This window comes from Malania oleifera, chromosome 1 (genome assembly GCF_029873635.1).
Source record: "Malania oleifera isolate guangnan ecotype guangnan chromosome 1, ASM2987363v1, whole genome shotgun sequence".
NCBI classification, from domain to species: Eukaryota; Viridiplantae; Streptophyta; class Magnoliopsida; order Santalales; family Ximeniaceae; genus Malania; species Malania oleifera.
This window is the reverse complement of record NC_080417.1, coordinates 119,225,584-119,251,191: the sequence shown is the minus strand read 5'-3', so window position 1 is coordinate 119,251,191 and position 25,608 is coordinate 119,225,584. Positions and strand designations below refer to the sequence as shown.

General features: G+C 36.1%; 2 protein-coding genes across 3 annotated transcripts in view; one reads left to right on the top strand and one right to left on the bottom strand.

Moving 5' to 3' along the window:
* The first annotated feature begins 645 nt into the window (after window positions 1–645).
* Window positions 646–1,429, top strand: LOC131154426 (small ribosomal subunit protein eS17-like). The gene has a single exon (XM_058107195.1). The coding sequence runs from the start codon at window positions 799–801 to the stop codon at window positions 1,228–1,230; it is 432 nt and encodes a 143-aa protein (XP_057963178.1). The 5' UTR covers window positions 646–798; the 3' UTR covers window positions 1,231–1,429.
* A 3,921-nt stretch (window positions 1,430–5,350) lies between these two features.
* The window catches only part of LOC131163670 (uncharacterized), a 29,223-nt gene continuing 8,965 nt past the window's right edge, over window positions 5,351–25,608 (bottom strand). The window contains exons 5-8 of one of the 2 annotated variants that reach the window (XM_058120326.1): window positions 22,570–22,811; window positions 21,594–21,783; window positions 12,346–12,529; window positions 5,351–5,875 (exon numbers count right to left, since the gene is read on the bottom strand). In XM_058120326.1, coding sequence (XP_057976309.1) covers window positions 5,570–5,875; window positions 12,346–12,529; window positions 21,594–21,783; window positions 22,570–22,811 — 922 coding nt within the window. In that variant the 3' untranslated portion in view covers window positions 5,351–5,569. The remainder of the gene's footprint in view (window positions 5,876–12,345; window positions 12,530–21,593; window positions 21,784–22,569; window positions 22,812–25,608) is intronic. The other variant, XM_058120331.1, reaches the window with a different exon arrangement.

The following is a 25,608-nucleotide window of genomic DNA, read 5'->3' as shown; positions in this document are numbered from 1 at the left end:
ATATTGTAATTGTACAAATAATTTGTACATAGAGAATATTTTTTAAAAAATAATTAAAAATAAAAATTATTTAATTTTTCCTAGTTAATAATTAGCTATGATATACCCATAATGTGACTTCTAACAGACTCTACACGTGCAACAACAATTATCAAATTTCTTAATTTTTTAGAATATAGTTATGTGGTATTGGGAAGTCTTAGTCTTGAATTTGATCAAATTTATATTTAAATTTATGTAGGTTTGGAAGAAATAAAATAAAATTTTATGTTATATAAATTAAAAAAGAATTTGAAATTCATACGGGTTAGAAGTTGAGGTAATTTGAACTTTATAAATAGATATTAAAAGTTTAAATTTAAAATAGTCATAAAAAATTATGACATAGTAGGGTAAGTTAAAATAATGAGGAATTATGAACAAATTTTAAAATTTAAAATTTAAAATAACTTTCTTATTTTAAAAAATAATAATTTTAGAAAATGGAAACTGAAAAGTAAAATAAAATAAGGCGAGTTGTTTGAATTTTTAAAAATTAATTAAGTAGTGCAATATTACGTAATTTTTTATAATTAATTTTAAAAAATATATAATATAATTAATTTATTCTTAAAAATAGTGTAGAATGAGGAAATAAGAAAGGTATATAAATAATTAAAAAATATTAAGCGAAGAACCATAAAACCATAACAAAACCCTACCTTCTCTGCCTTCGCAAATCTGTACTTGCCTTCTTTGCAGTTCGCCGGCGGCCTCTCTCTCTCTCTCTCTCTCTCTCTCACACACACACACACACAGATGGGGCGTGTGCGCACCAAGACGGTGAAGAAATCTTCTCGGCAGGTGATCGAGAAGTACTACTCTCGCATGACCCTGGATTTCCACACCAACAAGAAGATCCTCCAAGAAGTGGCCATTATCCCCTCCAAGCGCCTCCGAAACAAGATCGCCGGCTTCTCCACCCACCTCATGAAACGGATCCAGAAGGGTTCTGTCCGAGGCATCTCTCTCAAGCTCCAAGAAGAGGAGCGCGAGCGCCGCATGGACTTCGTCCCAGAAATCTCCGCCATCCAGACCGACCAGATTGAGGTCGATAAGGAGACTATCGACATGCTTGCTTCACTCGGGATGAGTGAGATTCCCGGGCTTGTTAAGGTCGACCCGGTTGTGACCGCGCCCCAACCCGCTTTCCAACGGAGCGGGCCTGGTGGAGCCGGCAGGAGGTATTGATGTGGTTGGGTTGAAATGGGGTTTTTGAGAATGACCCACTTTTGATTTTGTTAGAAGTGCATTTTCATTCATCATAATCGTAGAGCCTGTTGGAACTATTTTGGTTTTATCGTTGTTGGGCACTCTTAGATGGGGTTTAAGAATGGAGATTATAGTTTCATTTCATATTTGATTGAAATATTGAACAATTTTCTTTTCATTTCTCGTGTATTGATCTACTTTCTTTTCACTGTTGAGATTATAGCTTCATTTCAGGTATTTCTACTTTTCAACTGAAAATCAATTCCATGATGCGCTCATGAGGATATAATTTTGAAGGACTGCTGTTTGGAGTTGTTGAACTTTATAATTTTTTTCCATGAAATGGATAACATAGTTCAAAAACGATCATTTGAGAGCATTTGGATATCATTTTTGCTGTTTATTTTTAATTCTGAAAAGTGCATCATATGTTACTTCCTGATTTTAGATTGTTGGCGTTGATGCGAATGTTATTGCGTATAGTTGGATTGGTTTCAAAATAGAACCAATAAAGGTTACTGCTTGGTGTCAAAATTGGCATTTTTTGTTTCAATTGTTTGAACCAATAAGACACTAAGTTGGGGAAAATATGATTTTGTTGAGTTGGCACTGAATTTGGTAGCAACTCTGTTGGCCTAGCACTGTTTGTTTTGAAAATGGAGATTTAAAGTTTGATTGAAGATGGATATTTTTTTATTAGTATCAATGTAATTTTGTTTTATCGGTTTTAGTTAATTGATGATCTTGTTGTTTACCATGGATATTATACACAGCTTGTTTGTTTTGCTGGAAATATAATAGTTGAATGACTTGGACCCTTGCTAGATATAAATAGTTATGTTATCATAGGATTGGAAATAGTAGAATGTTGGTATATCTCTTATCTCTTAGAAATCCATGCTGGGCGTGTGTTCTGTGCTTTGCTATTTTTTATCTTTTTTATTTCTTTTGGATCTGCTTATGAAGAACATCTGGGTCTGACTTTGAATTGAATTTTTTAATTTATTGAAACTCTTGAAGATTAATTGGTGATATGTAATTGTGTTGTTTGTTCCGTCAATAAATAGTTTTGGGAAATGTAAACTGCCATTTTGTTCATTAGAAGTGTTTATTGGAATCATCTCAAAATTGACTAGTATTTAAATGTTTGTTATAGCAGCACGATTTGAATTTGGAGTTTGGCGTGATTAGATGACTTTTTTGCTTACTTTTTTTGGAAGTGCCAATTGTCTATGGGATGCATGGCTTGTCTGCCTTACAATTCTACTTGTAGTTATTTTGAGTAGACACCGAATTTTACTGTTTATGGGGACTCATCCATTGCTTTTGATTTGAGGAATTGCTTAACCTAGATTCGTTTTCTCTGAAGCTACACTTTAATTTTTAAAAATTGAACTTGTTACTCCAAGAGTGCCGACATATGCATCTCATTGGAAGGGCGGTTTTGAATATGGGTGGCAAAACGGGTCGAAACCCGATGAGTAACCCGTGATCTACCCGTTTAAACCGGATTTGGGTTTGGTACAAGCTGATCCATTTATAAACGGGTTAATCCATAGCCGATTCATTTATTAAATGGGTTAGGCAGGTTTGGGTTTGGCACCCCCCGGGTGACCCGTTTAACTTACTATATATACAAAGAAATAAACCCTAATCCCCTCCTTATCCTCATCTGCCTCACTGCCTGCCATCTCCCCATTCTCCTGAGCCCTAAATCCCCGATTCTTTCTCTCCGAATGAGAGAGATTGAGCCCATCTACCTCGTCTGAATTCTGAGACTGAAAGAAGATTGAGCAGAGGTTGAGACTGGAGCTGACAACAATTACAAAGGCAAATAACCACAAATTTGAGCAGAGAAAACTCACATAGCTGTGAAAGAGGCCGCCCATTTGAGAAATGAAGTACCGAACCCTAGGCCTCCGAGCTTGGTGGCATGATTGATGAGGTTCTTGGTGGCAATTTTCAGGTCATTGATGTTCGAACTGATCAAATCGGCAGCTGCTGGATCAGTTTTCATGGCCAAGTACTCCGCCCTCCCCATTTTCCTCGCAGATCCGAATAGAGAATGAAAGAGTGGAAGAGGCAGTTTTCAGGTCATAGATGTCCGAACTGATCAAATCGGCAGCCGCTGGATCAGCTGGATCAGTTTTCATGGCCAGGTACTCCACCCTCCCCACTTTCCTTGTAGATCCGAACAGAGAACGAAAGAGTGGTAGAGGCAAGATGTAATTGTGGTGAAAAAACAGCAATAGAGAGGAAGAGAGGCAGAAAGCCCTTACACTCACTGGCTGCCTCAGGCCCTCTGGAAATAAAATGGAGTGCTTTTTTTTTTAAAAAAAAAAAAATCAACTTTTTATATGAAATATTTAAAAAGTTTTAAAATAAATAAATTATATTTTTAAACAGATGATTCGTTTATGACCCGTTTATTAAACAGGCGAGTTTGGGTTTACCTATTAACCATCTGTTAATAAATGGGTTAACTCAAATCTGTTTAATTTTGACCTATTTATGATCCGGTCGAACCCGGTCTGCGATACCGTTTTACCACCCTTAGTTTTGAATTGCAAAAGGGACGCCTGTGCGTTTTTCATTTGCAGACTTTACACATTAGTCCATGGATAATTTTGGATGCTTATTGGTTATTTTTGTTTACATCCTACAGGTGCTTTTCACGACACTAGGTTATTAACAAAATATCTCAATTTTTGTTGTGTGCAATTTAGGACAACTTTGCAATTGAGTTGCATGGTTGGTTTGGGATAGCTTGGTGCGGCTAATTAAAGTTGGAGGACAAAGTGTGACCATAATAATAATTGAGTACACTACCAACGCTATTAACTTTTGATTTTATATTCTTTGTAAAAGATATGATGGTATTGAAGAAATTTTTTGTGGGCAAAGGCGTTCTAAGTGGCATAGACATGTTATTCAATTCATGCTGGATTGGTCTTTCTGATTTTAACTGGATGTTGTGCATCTGTATTTGCAAGACAATCAAGTGCTTGGGTTCCTTAAGTCAGGAAAATGGCCTAGAGTTCCATTTGCTCTTGAGCAACTTCTATGTTTCTCAACTTTCTTTTTCTTTCGGTTTTCATTTTTCATTTGGGATATAATGCCCAAGTTCTTTTACCTGATGCTGCAATTTATTTATCTTAACAGAAATGCTGATTCCTGATCAAGTGTTAAGGATATGTGGACAGTTCCATTGGTAATCATTATCAAGTGGTGCCTTAGAACTAGAATGAAATTGAATTTATCACTTGAATTTATTATAATCATCATTCAAATTTTCCAATGGTGCTGCATTTGATTTTTCTTAATGGAAATGTGAATTCCTAATAAAAATTTATTAGTGTACTCAATTATTATACTCACTATGCATTTGTAAAAAGACAAAAATATAAGGGATGTAAATATTTTTAAAATTATATATCAAAATTTTAGGAAAGGTCGAAATGTCTTTTTATCAAATTTCAAAAGCAAAAAAATGTCAATGCTCTTTGTCCAGTAATTGCTTTTCATATTGTTAAGCGCTCGAGGGCATAGCTAATTGCTAGACAACCAAGTGGGGAAGTAAACAGAGAGGTATCGCTCTTCTTCCTGCCATATTCAACATCCACTGCTGCCTTGCCCATAAATAAGTACATAAATAATCCAATTCAACATAAGATAACAAACAATTCAGCCTTAAGAAAAATACTTTTGTTCACTTGTAAGACAACAAAACATCAAACGTGACACCACTGGATTGATGCAAGGATGTGGGGATATTTTTCTTTTCCTAAAGTGAAACTATTCTTAAAGCATGGCATTTTTAACAATTAGATGAAAATGTTTGGTATAAACTGAAAAATGTAGTGTTGATTGGTATAATTAAGAATACAGTGGATATTTGATAATCATGTAAAAGTACAATAATGAAAAATTCTGGCCCTATGTTTGGAGACATCTTGAGTTTGAAGTTGTATTAGTTTTCGAAAAAATGTAATTTAAAATTGTATTAAAGTTTAGACAAACACGTCCAAATTTAAATTCAAGATCCGAAATCGAAATTTTCAAATAGAAGGAATTTGAATATCATATGAACAGTTAAATATTTGAAGAGAAAAATAAGCCATGAGCTCAGTATTGATCACATTAAAATAACAATATGATACAGAATAATGATTCAGAAACTTTAACAATATACAAAGCTACCAAGGAAATCAACGCCTCATGCAGCTAAAGCACAGAATGATCTTACCAATTGTCATTGACCATCTTTCAAAGACGCGAAAGAAATACATATAGTGCTGGGGAATGGAACTTGCCAGGACTACTCACTTGAATTTGCAAGCCCAACCATGTTGAGCATATGGCGATCCTCCTTAAATCTGTCTAGTACAGTACCTTTGACGATTTCATGGTGTTCTTGTTGCCCTCCCTTTCGAACAATTCCCCAGCATTCTATCACCTCTGGGTATATTCGGTTGGTTCTGGAGAGGCAGGGGCTGCCAAATGTCGTACAGGGGAAAGTATGACCCTGATCAAAGCTAGCTGACAGAAATAAGCCAAAGTGATCTACTCGTCCTCCAAAGCCAATTCCATTGGGGATGTTCTCTGAACTAAAATTCACAGCACACTGCCCATAAATTGATTTTCAATATCTTAACCACGTTATGTCATGATTATCAAAATAAGACAAATTAGCAAACATTTGGTACTTAAAACAGTGGTAAAAATGGTCTGTTTGATTACAAGGAAACACGTTTGTTTAAAAGTTTAAACCATAAATACGAACTTTCTATTCATACTCATTTCTAATTACATGAATGGGTTACAAAGAATTGGCAAAGCACAAAGTACTTCTGCAGAATGCAATTGCTAGAGCTAATGTAGTTTTTTCTGCATAAAAAATTGCAATTCATGCAAAATTTTTCATTCAAGCATCTAGAAACAACAACTAAATTAGCTCCGGGCCTCTGGCAATAATCATTCCTTCAAATTATGCATATCTTCACGGTTGGAGAGTCCACAGTCAAACCTCAAAACCTTGTTCCTTTTCACTCAATTATCAAACCATTATACTTTTAGGTGCTTGGACAATGTCACGAGCTAAGCTTGTTCAACACGCTTGTTTCTGACACTTGTCTTGGGCTCATTGGGTGAGTAATTGTAATGTTAATAGTAGTGCAAGGTTCGTTCTTTTTAAGTTGTGCAGCGCCCCAGGAAAAAGGGAGTATGATTTATCGTGCTTGTTGATGTTTCCGTGTCCTAGATTTGGAATTGCACAGAAAGCTTTTTAGGGGATGTGAGTGTTCATGAATCTTTGTATAACTCACTAGCTATTGAAAACATATTTAGCCTACTTGCCTCCCTCATTACGAGATGAATTGTGTAGCTTCATTGTTTATTTTGCATGTGAAACTTTTCAACATGTTTGTGTGATAAGTTCACGATTTACTTTTAACTGGCTAGTTAAGCTACAACTAGTGCACACAACCCTTCACCCAGTATGTAGTGTTTTGACTCATGATAGTTGGTATTAGAGCTTTGTATTGTTGCTTAGATTCTGATGTTATGTGAAGCATTGATAACCCTTCACCCAGTATGTAGTGTTTTGACTCATGATAGTTGGTATTAGAGCTTTGTATTGTTGCTTAGATTCTGACGTTACGTGAGGCATTGATAAGAGAACCATCCTGTGCACTAAAATGGAGAGACTTAATGCATAAGAGTTGCTTGTTGAGATTGTCAACTAGGTGATCATAGAGGTGGCCCAACTTACTAACATGTATTGAAGGGATCCGAAAAACAACATGGGTTCTAAATGAATAGTCAGAAGATTTCCAGGGTATTATGGAAGCTTGACAACAATGGATGGGCAAGCTGACCACAAAGTGAACCTTATGGTACGTGCTTTAGGAAATGCAAATTCCAAGGGGGTAGAATATAGTAGAGCAAGGGTACCGAAATCAAGAGCATTCAGTAGTACCCAAGATGGTAAGGAGTTGGACAAGAGGTTAGGGCTGACTCGTAGAAAGTGAACGTATTAACAGCTACTATTTACTTGAGTGGGGACACCAAACCATGATGGTGTACTAAGTATGATGAAATTTCAAATGATTGATGTACAATTTATACTTGGGAGGACTTGAGGAGAGAGCTCAAGGCCTAATTCTTTCTTGAAAATGTTGAGCACAATGCTCAACACAATTTAGGAGATCTTAAGCATACCGAGAAGGTACGACAATGCATGAAATGGTTCTCTATGTTAATGTTGGATATCTAGGACATGTAAAAAAAAAAAACAACAAAGTTGTTCTACTTCCTTGAAGGCTTGAAACCATATGTAATGGTTGAACATTATCAACAAAGAGTTAAAAATTTACCTACTATTGTCGTAAAACACTTGATTAATTACAAGAGAAAACTCCCCCACGCCTAATGAGCATGGCTTGCCAGGTGGAAACAATACAGTTTTTCAAGAAGGGCAAACCCAAGAGTTAGGGATTTGATACAAAGGCATCATCTTCAAAGAAGTCATTCTCATCTTGGACCTCTAACACAATAAAGCTCAAATCTTTATTGTTTTTTATGACACATTCTCTTAAAATATAGTGTCAAAAACCACAAAGTTTAATTTTTTATTAATATTTTCTTGCCTTGAATGACTAAATCATTCTCTTATTTTTTTAAAAGAATGCATACACTAGTGAAATACTTAAATGTTAAATATAACAGACTATTCACTATTGAACTTTTTGATATTTTATTATTTTATAATATTCAACTATTCATTAATCATTATACTTTATAGTGTTATACTCATATTATATTATATATTAATATATAAAATATAGAGTTATAAACTTATAATAAATTAGTAACAATATTAAGTAATATAGTTATAGTATTATAATATTATATATTTATATGATTTTATTATACTTCTTTAGTTGTTTCTTACTCCTTTTGAATACGTTATTCACTGTTTATTTGTAGGTTGAAAATTGAAATTTGACTTGGAAAGTTTGTGCTTATTTTGAGATTTTGAGTGTTAAGAATGTGGAAAGATGACTTCTAGTTCAAGTGCAAAGTCTAGAAAAAAGACTTCCAACACAAAGAGTGAAGATCCTACATGGGATAATTGTTCCCTAAACAATGAGAATAGGATGCACTTGAAGTGCAACTATTGCGGGCTTGAAAGATGGGGTGGTATAATTAGAATGAAGCATCATTTTTTGGGGGATCATGATAATGTTAATCCTTGTAAGAAGTGTCTAGAAGAGGTGAGGGAAAATTTTGTCAATCTTTTGGAAGGAGTAAAACAAAAGAATATTGAGAAGAATTTGGAGAATAAGAACAAGAAGTTCAAATTATAGGAGGACAAAGATGAGGCACCATGGATGCCTTTGTAAGTAAGGGCAAAGAAGTAAAATGGAAAGGGTTCAAGCAACAAACCTTGAATGCATTGGTGAAAGTCAGTGGTTCAAAGCATTTGCCAGTTTTTATATGGACATGCTTTACCATTCAACTTGGTGAAGAGTCCATTATTTGCATCAATGATGAAGATGGTTGAGGAATATGGAAAGGGATTGAAGCTCCCAAGTTATCATAAGGCTAGAGTCACGTTTTTGAAGAAAGAAGATGATAGTGTCAAAAAAATTATGGAAAAATATAAGAAAGAATGGATGAAGACTAGATGTACTTTGATGTTAGATGGATGGACTGACACAAAACAAAGACATCTCACAAATTTTCTTGTTAATAGTCCTAGTGGCACGGTTTTTCTCAAATCAATAGAAACTTCAAATGTGGTGAAGGATTCTTATCAATTGTTTGAATTGCTCGACTCATTAGTGGAAGAGATTGGAGGGGAAAATGTGGCTCAAGTGGCGACGGGTAGTGCCTCAACTTATATAGGTGTCGGTGAGTTGCTAATGAAGAAGAGGAAACATATATTTTGGTCTCCATGCGCGGCCCATAGTGTCACGAGTTAAGCTTGTTCAGGGCATTATGCTTGCCTGTGACCACTTGTCTCATGTGTTTGGGATGGGTTTCTATCATGTAAATACTAGTGTAGGATTATTTTCCAGTATTTATTTCATTGTAAGCCAAATAAGGCAGTATGACTCCTCGGTCACTTTGATGTTTCCTAGTGCCTGAGTAAGAATAGCCCAGAAAGCTCTTTAGGGGAGGGTGAGTGTTCATCAATCATTGTAAAACTCACTAGCAATTGTCAACGCGCTTAGCCTACTTGCCTCCCTCGCTAAGTACACAATGTCAACGGAGGATTTGTTATGAATTACGTTTGCTTCAATGTTTACTACTTGCTTGCCACGACTTTCATGAATTGATTACTGTTTCCGTTGCTATTTGAATGAATGCTAATGAAAGTGCTTCGTGGATGAATATTGGCAAACAATAGGCTGGCTAGTTAAAACAAGAGAGCTTTAGCTAGCGCCGCACGGCCCTTCACAACGGTGTGAAAATAGTCGGACTGTGACACATAGCATTGACTTAATTTTGCATGATATTGGAGATTTGCCTATCTTTCATGATACAAATCAAAAGGCTAAGGAGGTGTATGTTTTCATTTACTGACACATATGGGTACTTAACATGTTTAGAGAGTATTCTAGAAAAAAGGAATTGAAGAGAGTTGGAGTTACAAGGTTTGCTACATCTTATCTCATATTGACGAGTTTTGATGAAAACAAACTCACTCTTCGAGCCATGTTTGCATCAAAGCAATGGGCCATAAGTCCATATGCTTCGAGATTGGAAGCTAAGAAAGTGGAGGCCATATTATTGTGTGATGATAAGTTTTGGAAAGCAACAAAGTATTGCTTGAAGTGTGTGAGCCCACAAGTTCTAAGGCTTGTTGATGGTGATGCAAAACTGGCAATGGGGTATATATATGAAGCCATGGATAGAGCAAAAGAACAAATTTCCTAAAACTTTAATCATCAAAAGACCAAGTATGATCGTATTTGGAGCATCATTGATACAAAATGGGACTTGCGACTCTATAGGCCCCTTCATGCAGCAGGATATTTCCTTAATTCGAGGTAAGTTACAATGTCCAAAAATTAAATCAATTTGATAACATGTTATGTGAGCGGTAAGCCTATTACCTATGCATTTATTTTATCACTTCTTTTATTTGTAGTTTCCAATATAAGGATGGCTTTAATGCAGACATGGAAGTCAAAACTAGTCTATATAACACTATTGAAAAAATGTATCTGGATGTTGAAACAAGGATCAAGATTGATCAACAATTGGAAAAGTTAAAAAAAGGTGAAGGAATGTTTGGCTTAAGCATGGCTACTCTAGCAGGAGACAAGAAACAACCCGGTATTATATCAATCCGATAGTTGCCTACTTGTCATTATGATAATTTTTTCATTGTTTAGCTTTTTGCTTTTGGTTTATAACCAAAAATAAAATATGATGTTTATTCATTTGTTTTGACCATATCTATAGCTTTAAGGTGGGAGAGTTATGGAGAGGAATGCAAGGAGCTTCAAAGACTTGCAATACGGGTCCTTAGCCTCACATGTAGTGCCACTGGATGTGAGAGAAATTGAAACGCATTTGATCATGTCCACTCCAAAAAAAGGAACCGATTGGAACAACAAAGACTAAATGCTCGTCTTTGTTAAGCACAATATTCAACTACAGCTAAGGCAAACGAAGAGGCAACAAAGTGGTGAGACATATGATCCAATTTGCTTATCGGACATGGAATTAGATGATGAATGGATTACCGAAAAGGAAGGCCCTTGTCTATTAAAAGACAATTCATGGATGAATGCCAATGAGCGCTTTAAAGATAATGGAGGAGTTGGAAATAGCAAGAAAAGAAAGAGATGTATGAGTTGTATGACTTTATAGTTGTTGCTCTATAAGTAATTAGTTTATGAATGTAGGATGGAACATTAAAAATAACTGAAATGTTTTAATAATTTTATAATGTCATATGATAATGTAGGACAAAGGAACCTGAGATTTGATCGTAGAGGAAAAGGAAAAAATGTTGAAGAAGATGACATGGAGCTGATTGATGAAGAGGAAGTAGATGAAGAAGAAGAGGAACAAGGAGAGATGATTGTGGTAGACAATGAAGATGATGATGATGGCAATGATGACGATGACATTGCATTAGGGGAATGGGATGATGAATGATGATGCACTACATCGCACATTAGTAGTCTATATTCTATCATAGATGGTTTACAGTTTAGTTTGATTTGCTTTATGAATATGAGACGTGTACTTCTAGATATCTTTTTTGTTTTCAAAAATGACATCTCATAACACATGTTACAGTGTTAGACTAGAGTTTTGTGGCAAATTATTGTAACTTGATACTTGATAGAGATGGGATGGATAAATCATGGAATATCTTTTTGTATATGATTAGTTTTTCCTTTATATAAATATATGTAGAGTTAAATAAATCGTGGTAGGATTCAGGCCTACAAAACTTGCTTCAAGTCCAGCAAGCACCATTCCAGTTAACAATATGATTTATCCATATTTTTTGAAATTTCAATGTGTTTTGCTATTTTATTTTATTGTACATAAGTGCATGCCATTTGGAATCAATTTTTCAAATTTTGTACTGAATCTTATGATTCGATTCGATTCTCAATTCATGATTCACTAAATTAGAATTTCGATTCATGATTCGAATCTCAATTTGACAACTATGAGGGAAATAACATTTTCTTTCCTCACAAAAACGAGGGATTTTCTAGACATATCTGGGTGGAGATAAATTTGTCTCAAAAAAATTCTCCAAGATCACAGCCTTTGGGTTGATCTTGGATCACTCCCCTCAAGAGGATGACAAACATTACTGGGTTGGACATTAATCTTATCGCTGGTGTGATTTGGGATAACCACCACTTCAGATTACTGAGGTGCAACCAAATGCTGTGATCTTATTACCCCTTACTAAGATTAACCTTTGTCTTGGGTTTGTTGCTTCATACCAACACCTCTAAAAGGCAAATAAAAAGAACTGTCAAGGAGATACTTCAGAATCTAAAAGTAAAATGCCTCAATTTCAGAATTGCTTGAAAACAACTAGAAACTTACCCACTGCAATTTACTGTTTGCTCCAGTAGGCCTGAATATAGAAGCCTTTGGGTATAGCTGGAAGAGAAAAGATTTCATATCTCCATAAAAATCACTATGCCTCATCCAAGGCTGAGAAGCATAACCACCATATATGCAACCTTCTTTATCTTTAATAATCAACACTGTTGGCCCTTCATCATTTCTGCAGTTCAATTGAACAATTACCGACACAACTCCAATTAAAAAAATTGTTCCAGGAAACTCTGAAACTGAGAAGAGAATTTCCAATAGCTTAACACTCACTTCACTTTTAGAGAAACAAAAAATGAAGGCAAAGAATTTAGCGATGCTTCAATACTACATGACATAATAATAGTAGGAGCTATGTTAAGTTCTACAAGTTCCACATATGCACCTGCCACCAAAAGCTTTTTGTTAATCTAGCTCAAGAAGTCAACCAATAAACTGGCAGAAGTCAGCACTAGCAAGTCAGGCAATTTTGTAGAAACGACGTGTATTAGACAGTGTTTAATAAAACAGAAAATCTTTGTAAAGCATTGGCAGCGCTGGAAACCTCAAATTGATGTAAGGGTATGTTTGTAGATAAGCCAAATAAATGAGAGCAAACCTTTGACTTTGACTTGAAATTTTAAATACACAAATGTAAAGAGCATTCAATGTTCTGCAGTAGGATAGGAGGTTCATAATTTCAGTCCCATTTTCAGGTGAAGGTTTAAATTTCAATCTATAACTACTAAATTGAAATTTGGGATTCAACAATGAAATATGACATCAGAAAGAAAAATATCACAACATTTCAAAGATAATTCCATAAAAGGATAATTCAAAGCTTGGGAATTAGTCAGGAATAAAGATGTAAGGTCTTGCATTATTCAGGAATAAGATCTAAGGTCAAGAAACCTAGCTAACAAAGATATTTAGCAAACCAAATTAGAGTGCTATGGTATAATTGCATATTAGAAAACAAAAGCATGTCATTTTGGAAATGTTCAAATCAGCTTAAGCATTTTGATGAGTTAGGAATAATATTAGTTGTATATTTCAGGAATTAGTGAATTATTTGCAAGGAATAATGAAAAAATCAACATAATTCAGGGCTAAACCAACTTAGATAGGCTTAATCAGCGATGAGCAGTTACAAACTTTCCTCCTATCATTTATATTGATAATCAGTTTTACAATGTTTGGCTGGACTTTTTCTAAATATTTTGTACAAATATATTAGGGTCTTGCACCTAAACTAATGCCAAAGATGACATCCTCTTCATAATAGAGCCACATCATTCTTACTTAGGCCCTTCAGCCTTATTCCACTCCTTTGTGCTGCATGTACGTGTACTTACTCTGCTTTTAAAATATGGTGGCTACTGGCTACAGGTTACTGGCAGAAAATTTTAGTTTCTTTCTCAGCTAACAATTATATAACAAAAATAACAAAACTAGCCAAGAATTATTAAATGGATTCCAGAAGAGGCCAACACAAGAAACCAAGGTCCAATGAACAGCTTGGTATCAAAGTATTAGAAACAAAAATAGAACAAATTGAATGCAGTGCTGAATGTACATATCCAATAAGTCATAGATCAATAGTTTGAACTAGCAAGAACAAAACCTACAAAGGATAAGTGGACAACAGCAACTAATAATAGGGGGGGCAGCCCGGTGCACAAAGCTTCCATATGATGGGTGCAGGGAAGGGATGGACCATGACAGCTACTAATAATTAAAAAAAAATTGGGCAGAAGACACTGACCTTTCCTGAGGTTTGACAAAAAAACAAGGACCTCCCCTGAGGTTTCAAAAATGTGACAAACATTCCCTGAAATTTTCCAAAAAGACACAAACCTCACTCAAAAGTCAAAAGACTTTGTCTTTTTCCAAGACACAAGGGGAGGTTTGTGTCTTTTTGACAAACCTCAGAGGAGGTCCCTAAAATTCTTCAAACCTCAAGGGAGGTCCTTGAGATTTTTGAAACCTCGGGGGAGGTCCCTATCTTTTTGCCAAAACCTCAAGCGAGGTCAATATCTTTTGCCCAAAAAAATTCAAAGCACAACTAAACTTGGTGCTGCAGATTTTTCTTTGCTCTTCACATCAACACTTTCTGCGATTACTTGGTGAAAAACCAGAATCACCTAGTATAACAAATCTTCTCAGAACCATGGTTTTAAATAAAGATCGCGACCGTTACATAATGCCGTTACGTAACATAACAGTTTTTTGGGTTACCGATACCATTACACACCGCAAAATCGGTGGGCAGAAAAATCACAGTTGTAGCAGCTGTTACGGACCGCGACCATTACGTAAAGGCCACTATGGCCGTTACGTAATTGCTATAGGACTGTTACACCAAAAAATTATTTTATTTTTTACTTGTTCTTCTCACTTTTTTCCTCTCTTTCATATATCATTCTCAATATACCTAGTGGCAAGAGGGGGAAAAGATTATAATGAGGATGGCAATGATACAAAATTTACTATTTCTTTAAATACTAACAATAGATGCATTAATTAACAATTTGAAAATACTAACTTGTTAGAAAAATATTTTATTTTGATAATATTAGTAATGTGATATTTATGTTCTATATTTTTCAACTTCAACCTTCTTTCTTTTCTAACTATTTCATATTTTTATTATTCGTATGTCTTATGTGTCTAATAAATTAATGTAGTGTATAATGTATTTTGTTTTATTAATTAATTTAGTGCACATAAGAATTTGTCACAAATAAGAACAATGAAAAGTGTAAATACGTGCACACACATAATTTTTCTATCAATGGTGGTTTAAAACAAATGTAAACTTGTTGCCCTTACCAAATAACTTAGTTACATGAACTAAAGGATCCAAAATACACTAAAACTCTTTCTAAGAAGGGCTAAAAGCTTAAAACATGCAAGTACGCTAATATGTACAAGGTTGTGCGTGCTTCAAAAAAATCCACGGCCGTTACACCTGCTTCCCGTTATGTAACATCCGCTCCTCTGGCTTCTTGTTACACCCATTACCATTACGTTACGCTACCCGCTACCGCGATTTAAAACTATGCTCTGAACCAAAGGTTGAAACACAAGAACCAGGGGCTGAGGAATGTATATTGGGAGGAATCACGATGGGCGCGAGAACAAACATCGGCAAAGGATAGCAACACTGCACTACCAAGGATCTGGGATCAGACTGCCTCAAACTCGGGTTTCAAACCCACTAGGGCCTAAAGAACTGTCATATACTCCCTCTGCTTTTGCATCTCACAAACATAGGCAGTTATAAGTCGCACAATTTTAAGTTCTTGGATGTGCAAATGTGCTTAATCTCTACAAAGCCCTCTATGACTCTCATGTCTCTCTGTTGTAATTGAAAATACTCCATGATAAATAATATATACGTGTAATATTATTGGGATAACGAGCTGGACATAATCCTGAATCTCCTTGCATACACCCATATACATGCACATCCTTGCAATGTGGGTCTAGGGTTCTATTGAGTTCAATGATAGGAAGACAATCAATCCATCTTCCTAAATCCATACTTCTTTTTTTTGTCGTCACTGAAGCCAGATTGAAATAAGTGTTCAGATTGACCTAAGCCTGTCAAAGAGATCTTCACAGCCTTAGACCATAAACATAATTCATTCCATCCAACTTCTCAGTTGTTATGAAGGAAACATACTTTTGGGAATCAGGGACTCTTTCCCAACAATCATAAATGAGACAAACAATGAACAAGGTCAACGGAACAACCGGAACAACCATGAGCAATGTGACCAACTAAAAAACTCACGAATGAGTCACAAACAAACTAGCGTAAAAGTGCCATGGCACCTAGAAACTAACACGACCATAACGGTACAAAAACAACCATTAACAAAGTACCACAATTTGAATGACCAGAAAAGATTGGATCAAACAAAAGACATGACCCACAACTTGATATTATGGAGCATGGAGGTATTCTAGGCATTTGGGAAGAAGTCAAAGCAAAAATAGTGCTCAATGATCTCTTAGGCGCTGATGTGTGGCATCAAAGCTACTGGCTTTCAGCCAGTGCATGGGGCTCCTCTGGCAATGAAATTTCATAGGGTTACATGTCCAGAATGTCTGTGGCTACATATAGGGTTGGTTTTGGTGAATCTAAAGGGGTATTGAGATTCTAAAATGATAGTGATGTTCAAGAATTTTTTGGCAATTTCTATGTTTTCCAACAACTCTTGGAGTTGTATCTAGTCTTTGGTGTTGTTGGATGATCCTCCTATACCAGCAGGGTTGCATAGGATTATGAGGTTTAGGTTTGGTTTGGCTCTCACAAGGTGGGACGAACTACGGTGAGGTACTGTCCGCTTTGGCCCATTGGCCTCACAAGTTTGTCCTACAAAATGGGCCTCACTTTGTTGGAGCCCAAACCCTCCTTATAAGCCCAAGATCTCCCTAGTACACACTCAATGTGAGACCATGACAAGCTTTCCCATCCAATCTCTAACGACCTCGTCAGCGTGATTTCCCTAGTTACACCTGATGTGAGTTCGAGATAGGCTCCCCTATCTTATTTCTGACATCCTTGTCAGCGTGATCTCCTTAGCACACATACATCCAATGTGAGACCGCGACAGACCCTCTCGTCCAATCTCTTAATATTCTCATCAAAGTGGTTTATACCTTTGTGTAAGATCCACTCACATAATAGTACTCCTAAGGCAGATCAACTCGCATGATAGTACCCCCCAAGGAGGCTCTGATACCAAATGTAACGGTCCTAGGCCTAACTCTAGCGAGATATTGTCCGCTTTGGCCCACAGGCCTCACAAGTTTGTCCAATAAAAGGCACCTCACTTAGTTGGAGTCCAAACCCTCCTTATAAGCCCAAGATCTCCCTAATACACATCTAATGTGGGACCATGACACAAAACAATGAAAGTGGCAAATGAGCAAGAATGAAAGCAAAAGCTACAAATATTCCATCTGTAGGAGATTCTCCAAACAAGCACAGCAACTCAAAGATCAAACAAAAGTACCTAAAAGAAACAGGCTTAACATTCAAATCCACACATTAGGTTCAAGCTTATGAATGCCAACAAAATTTTCAATGATGAGTCAATGTCAAAGTTTCTTATGAATGTCATCCTCTATTTAGTAACACTGATAATTTTCATTTTTGTGCATGTGTGTGTGTGTGTGTGTGTGTGTGTGTGATTGAACATGGCTTAAAGCTTGGATTAAAGGGTACCGTGGCTATGGAGATAACTCAAGGAAAAGGTTTGGGCTATGGTAGAATTGACTAGGATGGTCCAAGACTGCGTGGCAAGGAGGGTGGGAAAGATAGGCGCTGACAGGTAGGGTGGGTCATGGGAGGCCATGGGTGTGCAGTGTATTGGCAATATCAACAGTGAATTGAAGTGAAGAACTCAATAACAATTTATTAGGGCTGCAAAATAGCCAATCCCAAAGTTCTATTTTGTTTAAGATTCTTGACTAAACTGTTAACTGAGCACAAGCTTGACCAAGCTTAAAACAAGGTTCAAACAAACTTCACAAGCATCTGATGAGCCAAGTCATAAACATAAATGAGTTGAGCTCACCAATATTCAAGCATTTATTAAATGAGTTTAACTTTTCTGTTCACGCATTAGTCATTTATTAAATGAATGATCAAGAATGAACTTTTAGATGAGCTAAATCTAAGCTTTTCAAATATGGGTTGGCACATTTGTACCCTAAAATTGATTTGTGATCAATTGGCAAGTGCAATGGTAAGGGGAAACTTAAATAAAATAGATAAAATAATGGAAAATAAAGGAAACAACAAAAAACCAAGCATTAAGTCCCACTAGGTGGATTAGCTACATGAATCCTTTTCTGCAAATTTTTTACACGATCATGAGCAATTTTCTCCGAAAAATTCATGGCTATTAAATCTTTATTCACTATCTCATTCCAAGTTATTTAGGTCTACCCCTACCCCTTCTATTGCTCCTCATAATAACTAGTGCACTCCTTCTCACTAGCGTGCTATTTGGCCTACATTGAAGATGCCCAAACAATCTAAATCGTCCCTCCCTCATCTTATCTTCTATAAGAGTTATGCCTAACTTACAACAAAAATGTCTGTTCCTTAATTAATCTTTTAACATCATACCACTTATCCACCTTAGCATTCTCATATCGACAACTTTTACTTTTTGGATATGCTGTTTCTCAGCCCAACATTCTGATCCATATAGCATAGTTGGTCTTACAATCATCCTATAGAACTTCCCTTTTAATTTTAAGGGTATTCTATACAATGAAGCCTTTATATAGGCATTTCCCTAAATCTAAATAAGGAAACAAAATATGACAAGTAACATAAAATCCCTTAAGAAAGAAAGTACAAAATAAAACCCAAATTTCTAAAAAAATACAGCTAGTAATTTAATAAAAATAAATTTCAAATCTTCTCTCTTCCTATATCACCTAGCCCTACTTTCCCAATCCCTATAGACACAAACACACACATTCACATATTTTAATATCTAAAGCTCCTTTAAGTACATAGTTCAGATTGTTAGGACGAACAAAATGATTAATAAAAAAAAAGATAAATAAAAATATATTTAGTGTGGTTTGGTGGTTCCTTTGTAAAGGTTCAGTTATATAACCACTTTATGTAACAACTTAAGCTGTTAGATTGTCGGCCAACAATGTATATTAGGCCTTAACACTCCCCCACAAATACAGCCCAACTGCACGTGGAGAGATAACACACAATGAATAACAACCATACTAGGAACAAGATAACATTTTAACAAACTTACATTAAACATGGTCCCAATTGCACGTGGAGGGATAACACACAATGAATAGCAGCCATATTAGGGACAAGATAATATTTTAACAAACTTACATTAAACGTGAGTAACAAGACTAGAATCGAGGACCTCCTAGTAACCAGCTCTAATACCATGTTAGATTACCATTTCACCTAACAGCTTAAGTTGTTAAGTTGTGGGCCAACAATGTATATCAAGCTTTAACAGATTCATTGCAAGGCAATCTGCTGACACCACATAGGCAACTTCGCTATTTTTTTGGATTAAATTGAATTCCTTGGGAAAAAGCTTAACCAAGTAGCTTGCTTGGACCAATCAGGTTGAGAAGTTCTCAGAAAACTCCTCAAGATAGCTGCACTTATTAAGGATCCAGGTCTCCAACAAACTACGCACAACCTCCCAGTCCAAATCAAGGTCAAAGAACACCACTTAATCATTACATTAATTTCCTTAGCATTACTTCAACATCATTTAATAAGATACTTCAACATGGAAACATTTTTTACTTTTGCCTAGGGAGCAACATGGGAGAGGATATTGACTATTGATAACCTCCCAAGAAGGGGGAAGGATCTTAGTGGACAGGTGTTTATGTGCAAAGGTGCAGCTAAAACAATGAAATCTCCTTCAAGTGTACTGATAGTCAACTGAGGAATTTGGGCTGCTCACTGTAGGGAATCTATTGGTGATTGCCGAGTCAATTGAAAAGAATTATGGGCTTGGAGGGGTGTACATTCTTCTCACCATTTGGGCTGCAAGGTTGGGGGGGGGGGGGGGGGGAGGGGAGGAACCTTTCAGGTGGAGGAGTTTACCAATCACATATTAAGCACAGATGGTTAAATACCATTACAAGCTAGATTTGGAGTTTGTGTTGGATTTTGAGAATTTTTTTACTTGTAAATAAGCTTCCTTGGTGCCCGTTTTAGTCTAGTTTTTGTTACCTATCAAAAGAATAGCTTTATTAATATAAATAGCAAATGTGTGAGGGGAGTCTTAAGGCTTGATATACATTGTTGGCCTAACCTAACAGCTAAGGTTTTTAGGCAAAGTGGCAATCTGAAATGGTATCAAAGCCACTGTTGCTAGGAGGTCCGGGGTTCAAGTCTTGTTACCCACATTTATTTTAAGTGAAAAAATTATAACATTCCCAGTTTGTGTGTTATTCATTTGTTTATGTGTCCACATGCATGCAATCAAACTGAACATGTGGGGGAGTGTTAAGGCTTGATATACATTGTTGGCCCACAACCTTAACGGTATACATCAACAGCAAAAACAATACTTTCCATGCTCCCAAGGGGTTGGCTCAATGGCATGGATGGTGAAGTGACTCAGAGCCTCAGGTTCGATTCTGCACTGAGACTTAACTGGACTGACCCAATGAGAAATAGGAGGGCAAGTCAACTCATCTTGAGCATGGTCTTAAATTTCCATGAAATTGTCAAAATTTCAATTGAAATTTCCAATTTCCACCACCCTCGAAATTGAAATGGCAGTCGATTTCCGTCTTGCTTAATTTCAATCAAAATTTCAACAAATCATCCGAAATTTATCGAAATCTTGAAATTTTTAGCGAAACTTGTCGGAATTTTAACTATGCAATGAAATTTCCTCGGAATTCAAATGAGAGATTTAGGGGTGAAGTGAAATTTATCTCTATTTATTTTATTTATTTTTATCAAAACAAAAGATTATTACAAGTGCTTTTGAAATTATATGACAAAATAAACTTACAACATTTTATTTGACCATTCATGTCTAAATTATCATTATTTTTATAATAAATAAATTTAAATGATTTATGAATTCCATTTGTATTGACTGAATATGTTTAATGCACATTTTCTTACAAATATACTTGATACATATACTATATTACAACTTTTCCACCTCATACACAACATAGATGCATTTAATTTGTAATATATTAATCTTAAAACTTACATTGTTATGTCTGTGAACCATTTCTAAAGTTTCACAAAGAATTCCGTGCTTTACTATTGATTTCCATTATTTTTTCAAATCAAAAATGAAATTGACATTGAAATCATAATTTTTGTCAAAATTTCCATACTTTTGGAGCTTTGAAATTTGAGTCGAAATCAAAATTTAAGACCTTGATCTTGAATTTCGTAAGGAGATAAGGGTCCAAAGTCCAAAGAGCCCCAGCCACCATAGGTTCTTGGTTATCCAAGAAAATCCATAAATTAGTCAGAGGTAAGCCATATACTATTCTCCCCTATTTTAAAAAAGTTAATTATGAGCTCAACTGCCTACCTCGCTGAAGAGAAGAGTAACACAGAAAAGGTGCAAGGAGTTCTAGTCATAGGAAATAGGATATAAATTAAACATGAGAACAAGGGATATGAGATCATAAATTGTGCAGGCCCGTCAGCATTGACAATGATTAGTTGAACAAAAAAGCAAGCAACTCACGATATATTGCCAAGAAATGTATTGAAACTTAAGCCATTGAAAGCACTGTGATACAGAAGTTTCCACTCCACCAATTCTTGCTGGGAAAGGACTCCCATTATGTGCCAAGCATATTCCTTTCTCAAGATTATCATTTTAGAATCAATATTTTCCGAATGCAGCAAACGAGGAACTTGAGCACCCAGTCTCCCTACACAACAAAGTGCACATTATATTAATGGAAATACGCACGGCATTTAAAGCTAAAAAAAAATTTGAAAGAAAATTATTCAAAGAGAAGCAACATGAGCTTCTTAAACAACCAAATCTATATTGATTAACTGTAAAGAAATGCAATATTTTAAAAATCAAATTTGAAATTTTTGAATTTGAGTTCTAGTATGAGAAATACATTTTTTGGTCACCATTGCAAGAACTTGTATGCTTGCAACATTGAAATAAGATTCTTTTGGTTTTTTCAATTATCAAACAGCACTCCAGTAACAGTGAGATGGAAACACCATGAGATGCAGACAAGTAACTAGGCACTTACTCAATTTTAACATTAAGCTTCTAAATTTACACAGCAGTCCATGGTAACCAAAAACACAAATTAACACAAGATAATGCCACTATTTTAGTTTTGAAATTTAAATTGGTAAAGCAGTTAAAGGCCACACATAAACCATAACACTGTTTCCATGTGTTGAGTGAGCAAATAATCAAATGGAAAGGACTACACCGGACTGCTTGTGAAATAATTATATGACTAAATTAACAGATCATAATGGAAAACATTTGGAGCAGCCATAAAAATTTAAAAAAAAAAAAAGTTCTTTTTTCATGCCAAGCAAATCTTTAAACTCGATCTAAATATAATTAACCTATTGATTATTGAATACTGTTTATGCTACCAAGACACGAAGGAAAGCTAATAAACAATAAAACTAAAGAAACAATACTTGAAGAAAAGATAAATGAATGAAGAGCAAATAACCTGGATCAGGTGGCATCAACAAGTTTCCAAGGAACCTTCTAACAGATGGAAGATGAGTGCACCAATTTCTGAAATCCTTAAGAGACATACTATTCTCAGAACATCCTTCATTGTGCTTTGAAAATGTTGCAGCATCAAGAAATATGTCCACAACATCCCAATGACAACTCAACCCAACGTCAGAATTTTTTGGTGAAAATATGTTATCAAACATCAGTATCAGAACAGCTTCAAGATCAGACCTGACAATTGCCATGCCACACATAGGAAAACAAGTGAAAGTGACTAAAAGGGCATGCAGGGAGTGTAATCTATTAATAATAATTTAAAGGTGTTAGAAAAACTGTTATTTTAGTATTAGGTTGTGTGAATGGGGATGTGTTTGTCCTTAAATCTTTTTTATTCTTAGTAATATATAAGAGGCAGACCTGGAGCTGTACATAAGGCTCCATGAAAAATTTCCTACAGTTTCTTTCTTCTTCTGCTCTTCTTCTCTTCATCTCTAACCATGATTTTCCTCCTTCGATTCTTCTTCTTTTTTCTTTTTTCTTTTTTATTTATAACATGTTATCAGAGCAGTTTCATCTCTAACCATGATTTTCCTTTTTGATTCTTCAATTTATTTATTTTTTCGAATTTATAACATGTTATCAGAGCAGTTTCTCTGAACCTGATTAATCTGAGGTAGGACAGCCCTTTCTTTCTCTCCTTTTCTCTCCCTTGTCAACCCTTATAATGGAGATTTTTTTTTTCTGATTTCAGAGTCGTTTTGGGATTTTTATCCTTCTACTCTCAGCTGTGATCCACTCTTGTAGGTGTTTTTTGGCTTGTGATAGTCAACTCAGGTAAAGACAGCACCCTACTGTTTCTTGCAGACTGCTGTTGCAGTTCTGATGTTTCCTCTGCTAGCTGGTCCAGTGATGATACTGTTATGGTGCTGTTTTCATGCCTGCCTATGCTTCTAGGTGCTTCCAGGTTGGATCTGGAGTGTCCGCACTGCTGTTTTAAGTGCCTGCGGACCTGCAGTGCTTTGTTGTGGCCTGCTCTATTCTGTGTGGTCAAAAGTGTGATCTTCTCTGCTCTGTGAGCTCAAGCCAACTTTGACAGGAAGAAAGAGAGGCTCTTTATGCCTGTGATTCCTCCTAGGATACTGTAACTTCAGTTCTGTGGTCGTCGCTTCCTGTTGAAGTTCTGGAACTTTTAAGATTTGGAGTGCTGTTCTGTGCCTGTGTGTGCTGCCTGATTTTGCAGAGTTGCTGTGTTATTCATTCCTGACACCGGTGTGTGCTGATCGTGGTGTATAGGGGTTGGTTTTGAAGGCCTCTACCGAGAGAGCTTCAGCTGATACTGTTAATGTACAGATCACAGCCATCAAATTGGCTCGATTCTACAACTACCTATTGTGATCTTAGGCAGTGTGTGCATATTAACACGAAAGGGAAGTCTTAAGTATTTGTTGTAGTCTCCTCCGACTCCAGGCTCCAGGGATTATGAAGATTGGATGAAAGAATGACATATTGCCGGTGTGGTTGTGGAATAGCATGGAGCCACAAATTGCTAGGAACATGATGTTTCATAGAACAGCGAAGGTTTCTCACAAGATAAAAATCAAACTTGTGTTTTTGACCAATATAAGAAGTTTTTCAAATATGACCAAGAAGGTAGGTCCATTAGTGAGAACCATAGCACTTCGAAGGGTATGTGGGAGGAACTCAACTTCTATCAACCAGTTAGCTCCAGCGTTGGGATGATTAATAGGCAAAATGGCAGAGTTTTTGGGTGCCAAGTTTTTGTCTGCATTGAGTCTTGACCTTCCATCCATTCCTGATCAGATTCTTGCCCGTCAATCCATCCCATCCACAAATGAAGCATAAGCTAGAATCCAAGTATCACCAAAGACAACTCTCAATATTCTTCTCAAGCTTCTTCCCGTGATAGTTCAGCTGCAGTTAGTGTTAAAGCTTGATATACATTGTTGGCCCACAACCTAACAGCTTAAGCTTTTAGGTAAAGTGATAATCTAACATAGTATCAGAGCTGGTTACCAAGAAGTCCTGGGCTCTAGCCTTGTTGCCCACATTTATTGTGTGACATTTAAAAATTATTGTATTCCCTATCATGGGTGTTATTTATCGTGTCATTCTCTCTCCACGTGCTATCGGGCTGCACGTGCGAGGGAGTGCTAAAGCTTGAATGCTTGATATATTTTCTTTGCCTACAAACAAACAGCTTAAGCTTTTAGGCAAAGTGGTAATCTAATAATTAGCACTAGCTCCAACCGTGGTAATGAAAGTGTAGGAGGACAAGGATGGGGATTGTAAAGCAAATATGGCAGAGATAGCATATTAGGACTAGGATTCATCATGATAAATCCTGAATTTACACACATTGTGAGAGGGAAAACTATGTTGTTGATCACTGTTGGGATCTCCATGAAAATAATCAACTTGGAGCAATAATTTTCTTTGTTGAGGGTGATCCCACCATTGAACCTACAAGTGCACCAAGCCACTCCACAAGGGAGTTGAGAACATCATCTACTGTGTCCTGAGAGGAGTATAACAATCTTGCCTGCATAGTTCAACAACTCCAAATTCAATCTTCTATATCTAATGCTACTATGGCTCATTTAGGTACAGCCAGGCTCCTTGCCTCTTCATCCTCCTCGCCTTAGGTTGTTGATTTTGTGCATCCTCCATATGGCAGCTAGTCCTAATGTATTTTAGCTCTTGAAACCAACTACTTTACACTCTAAGCCCTAAGGTTACTCTTGTTGATGGTTCAGTTACACCAGTTTCTAGTTATTGCAATATTCTTTCATTTACTTCTATGCCTCTTCCCTCTGTGCTATATGTGCCAAAATTTCTCTTGAACTTGTTATCAACTCAATTAACTAAATCTCATAAACCTTTTTCCTTTAATTTTTTAAATCAAGATCTCCAAACAAAGAAGAGGATTGGTGGAGGGTTTGAGAAGGATAACTTGCACTATTTTGATGGTGGTGATAGTAGATCAAATTCTAGTCATATCGCTTCCTCA

What these genes read in the sequence shown, in the direction of transcription:
- LOC131154426 (XM_058107195.1), top strand. Translation starts at nt 799, where the DNA reads ATGGGGCGTGTGCGCACCAAGACGGTGAAGAAATCTTCTCGGCAGGTG.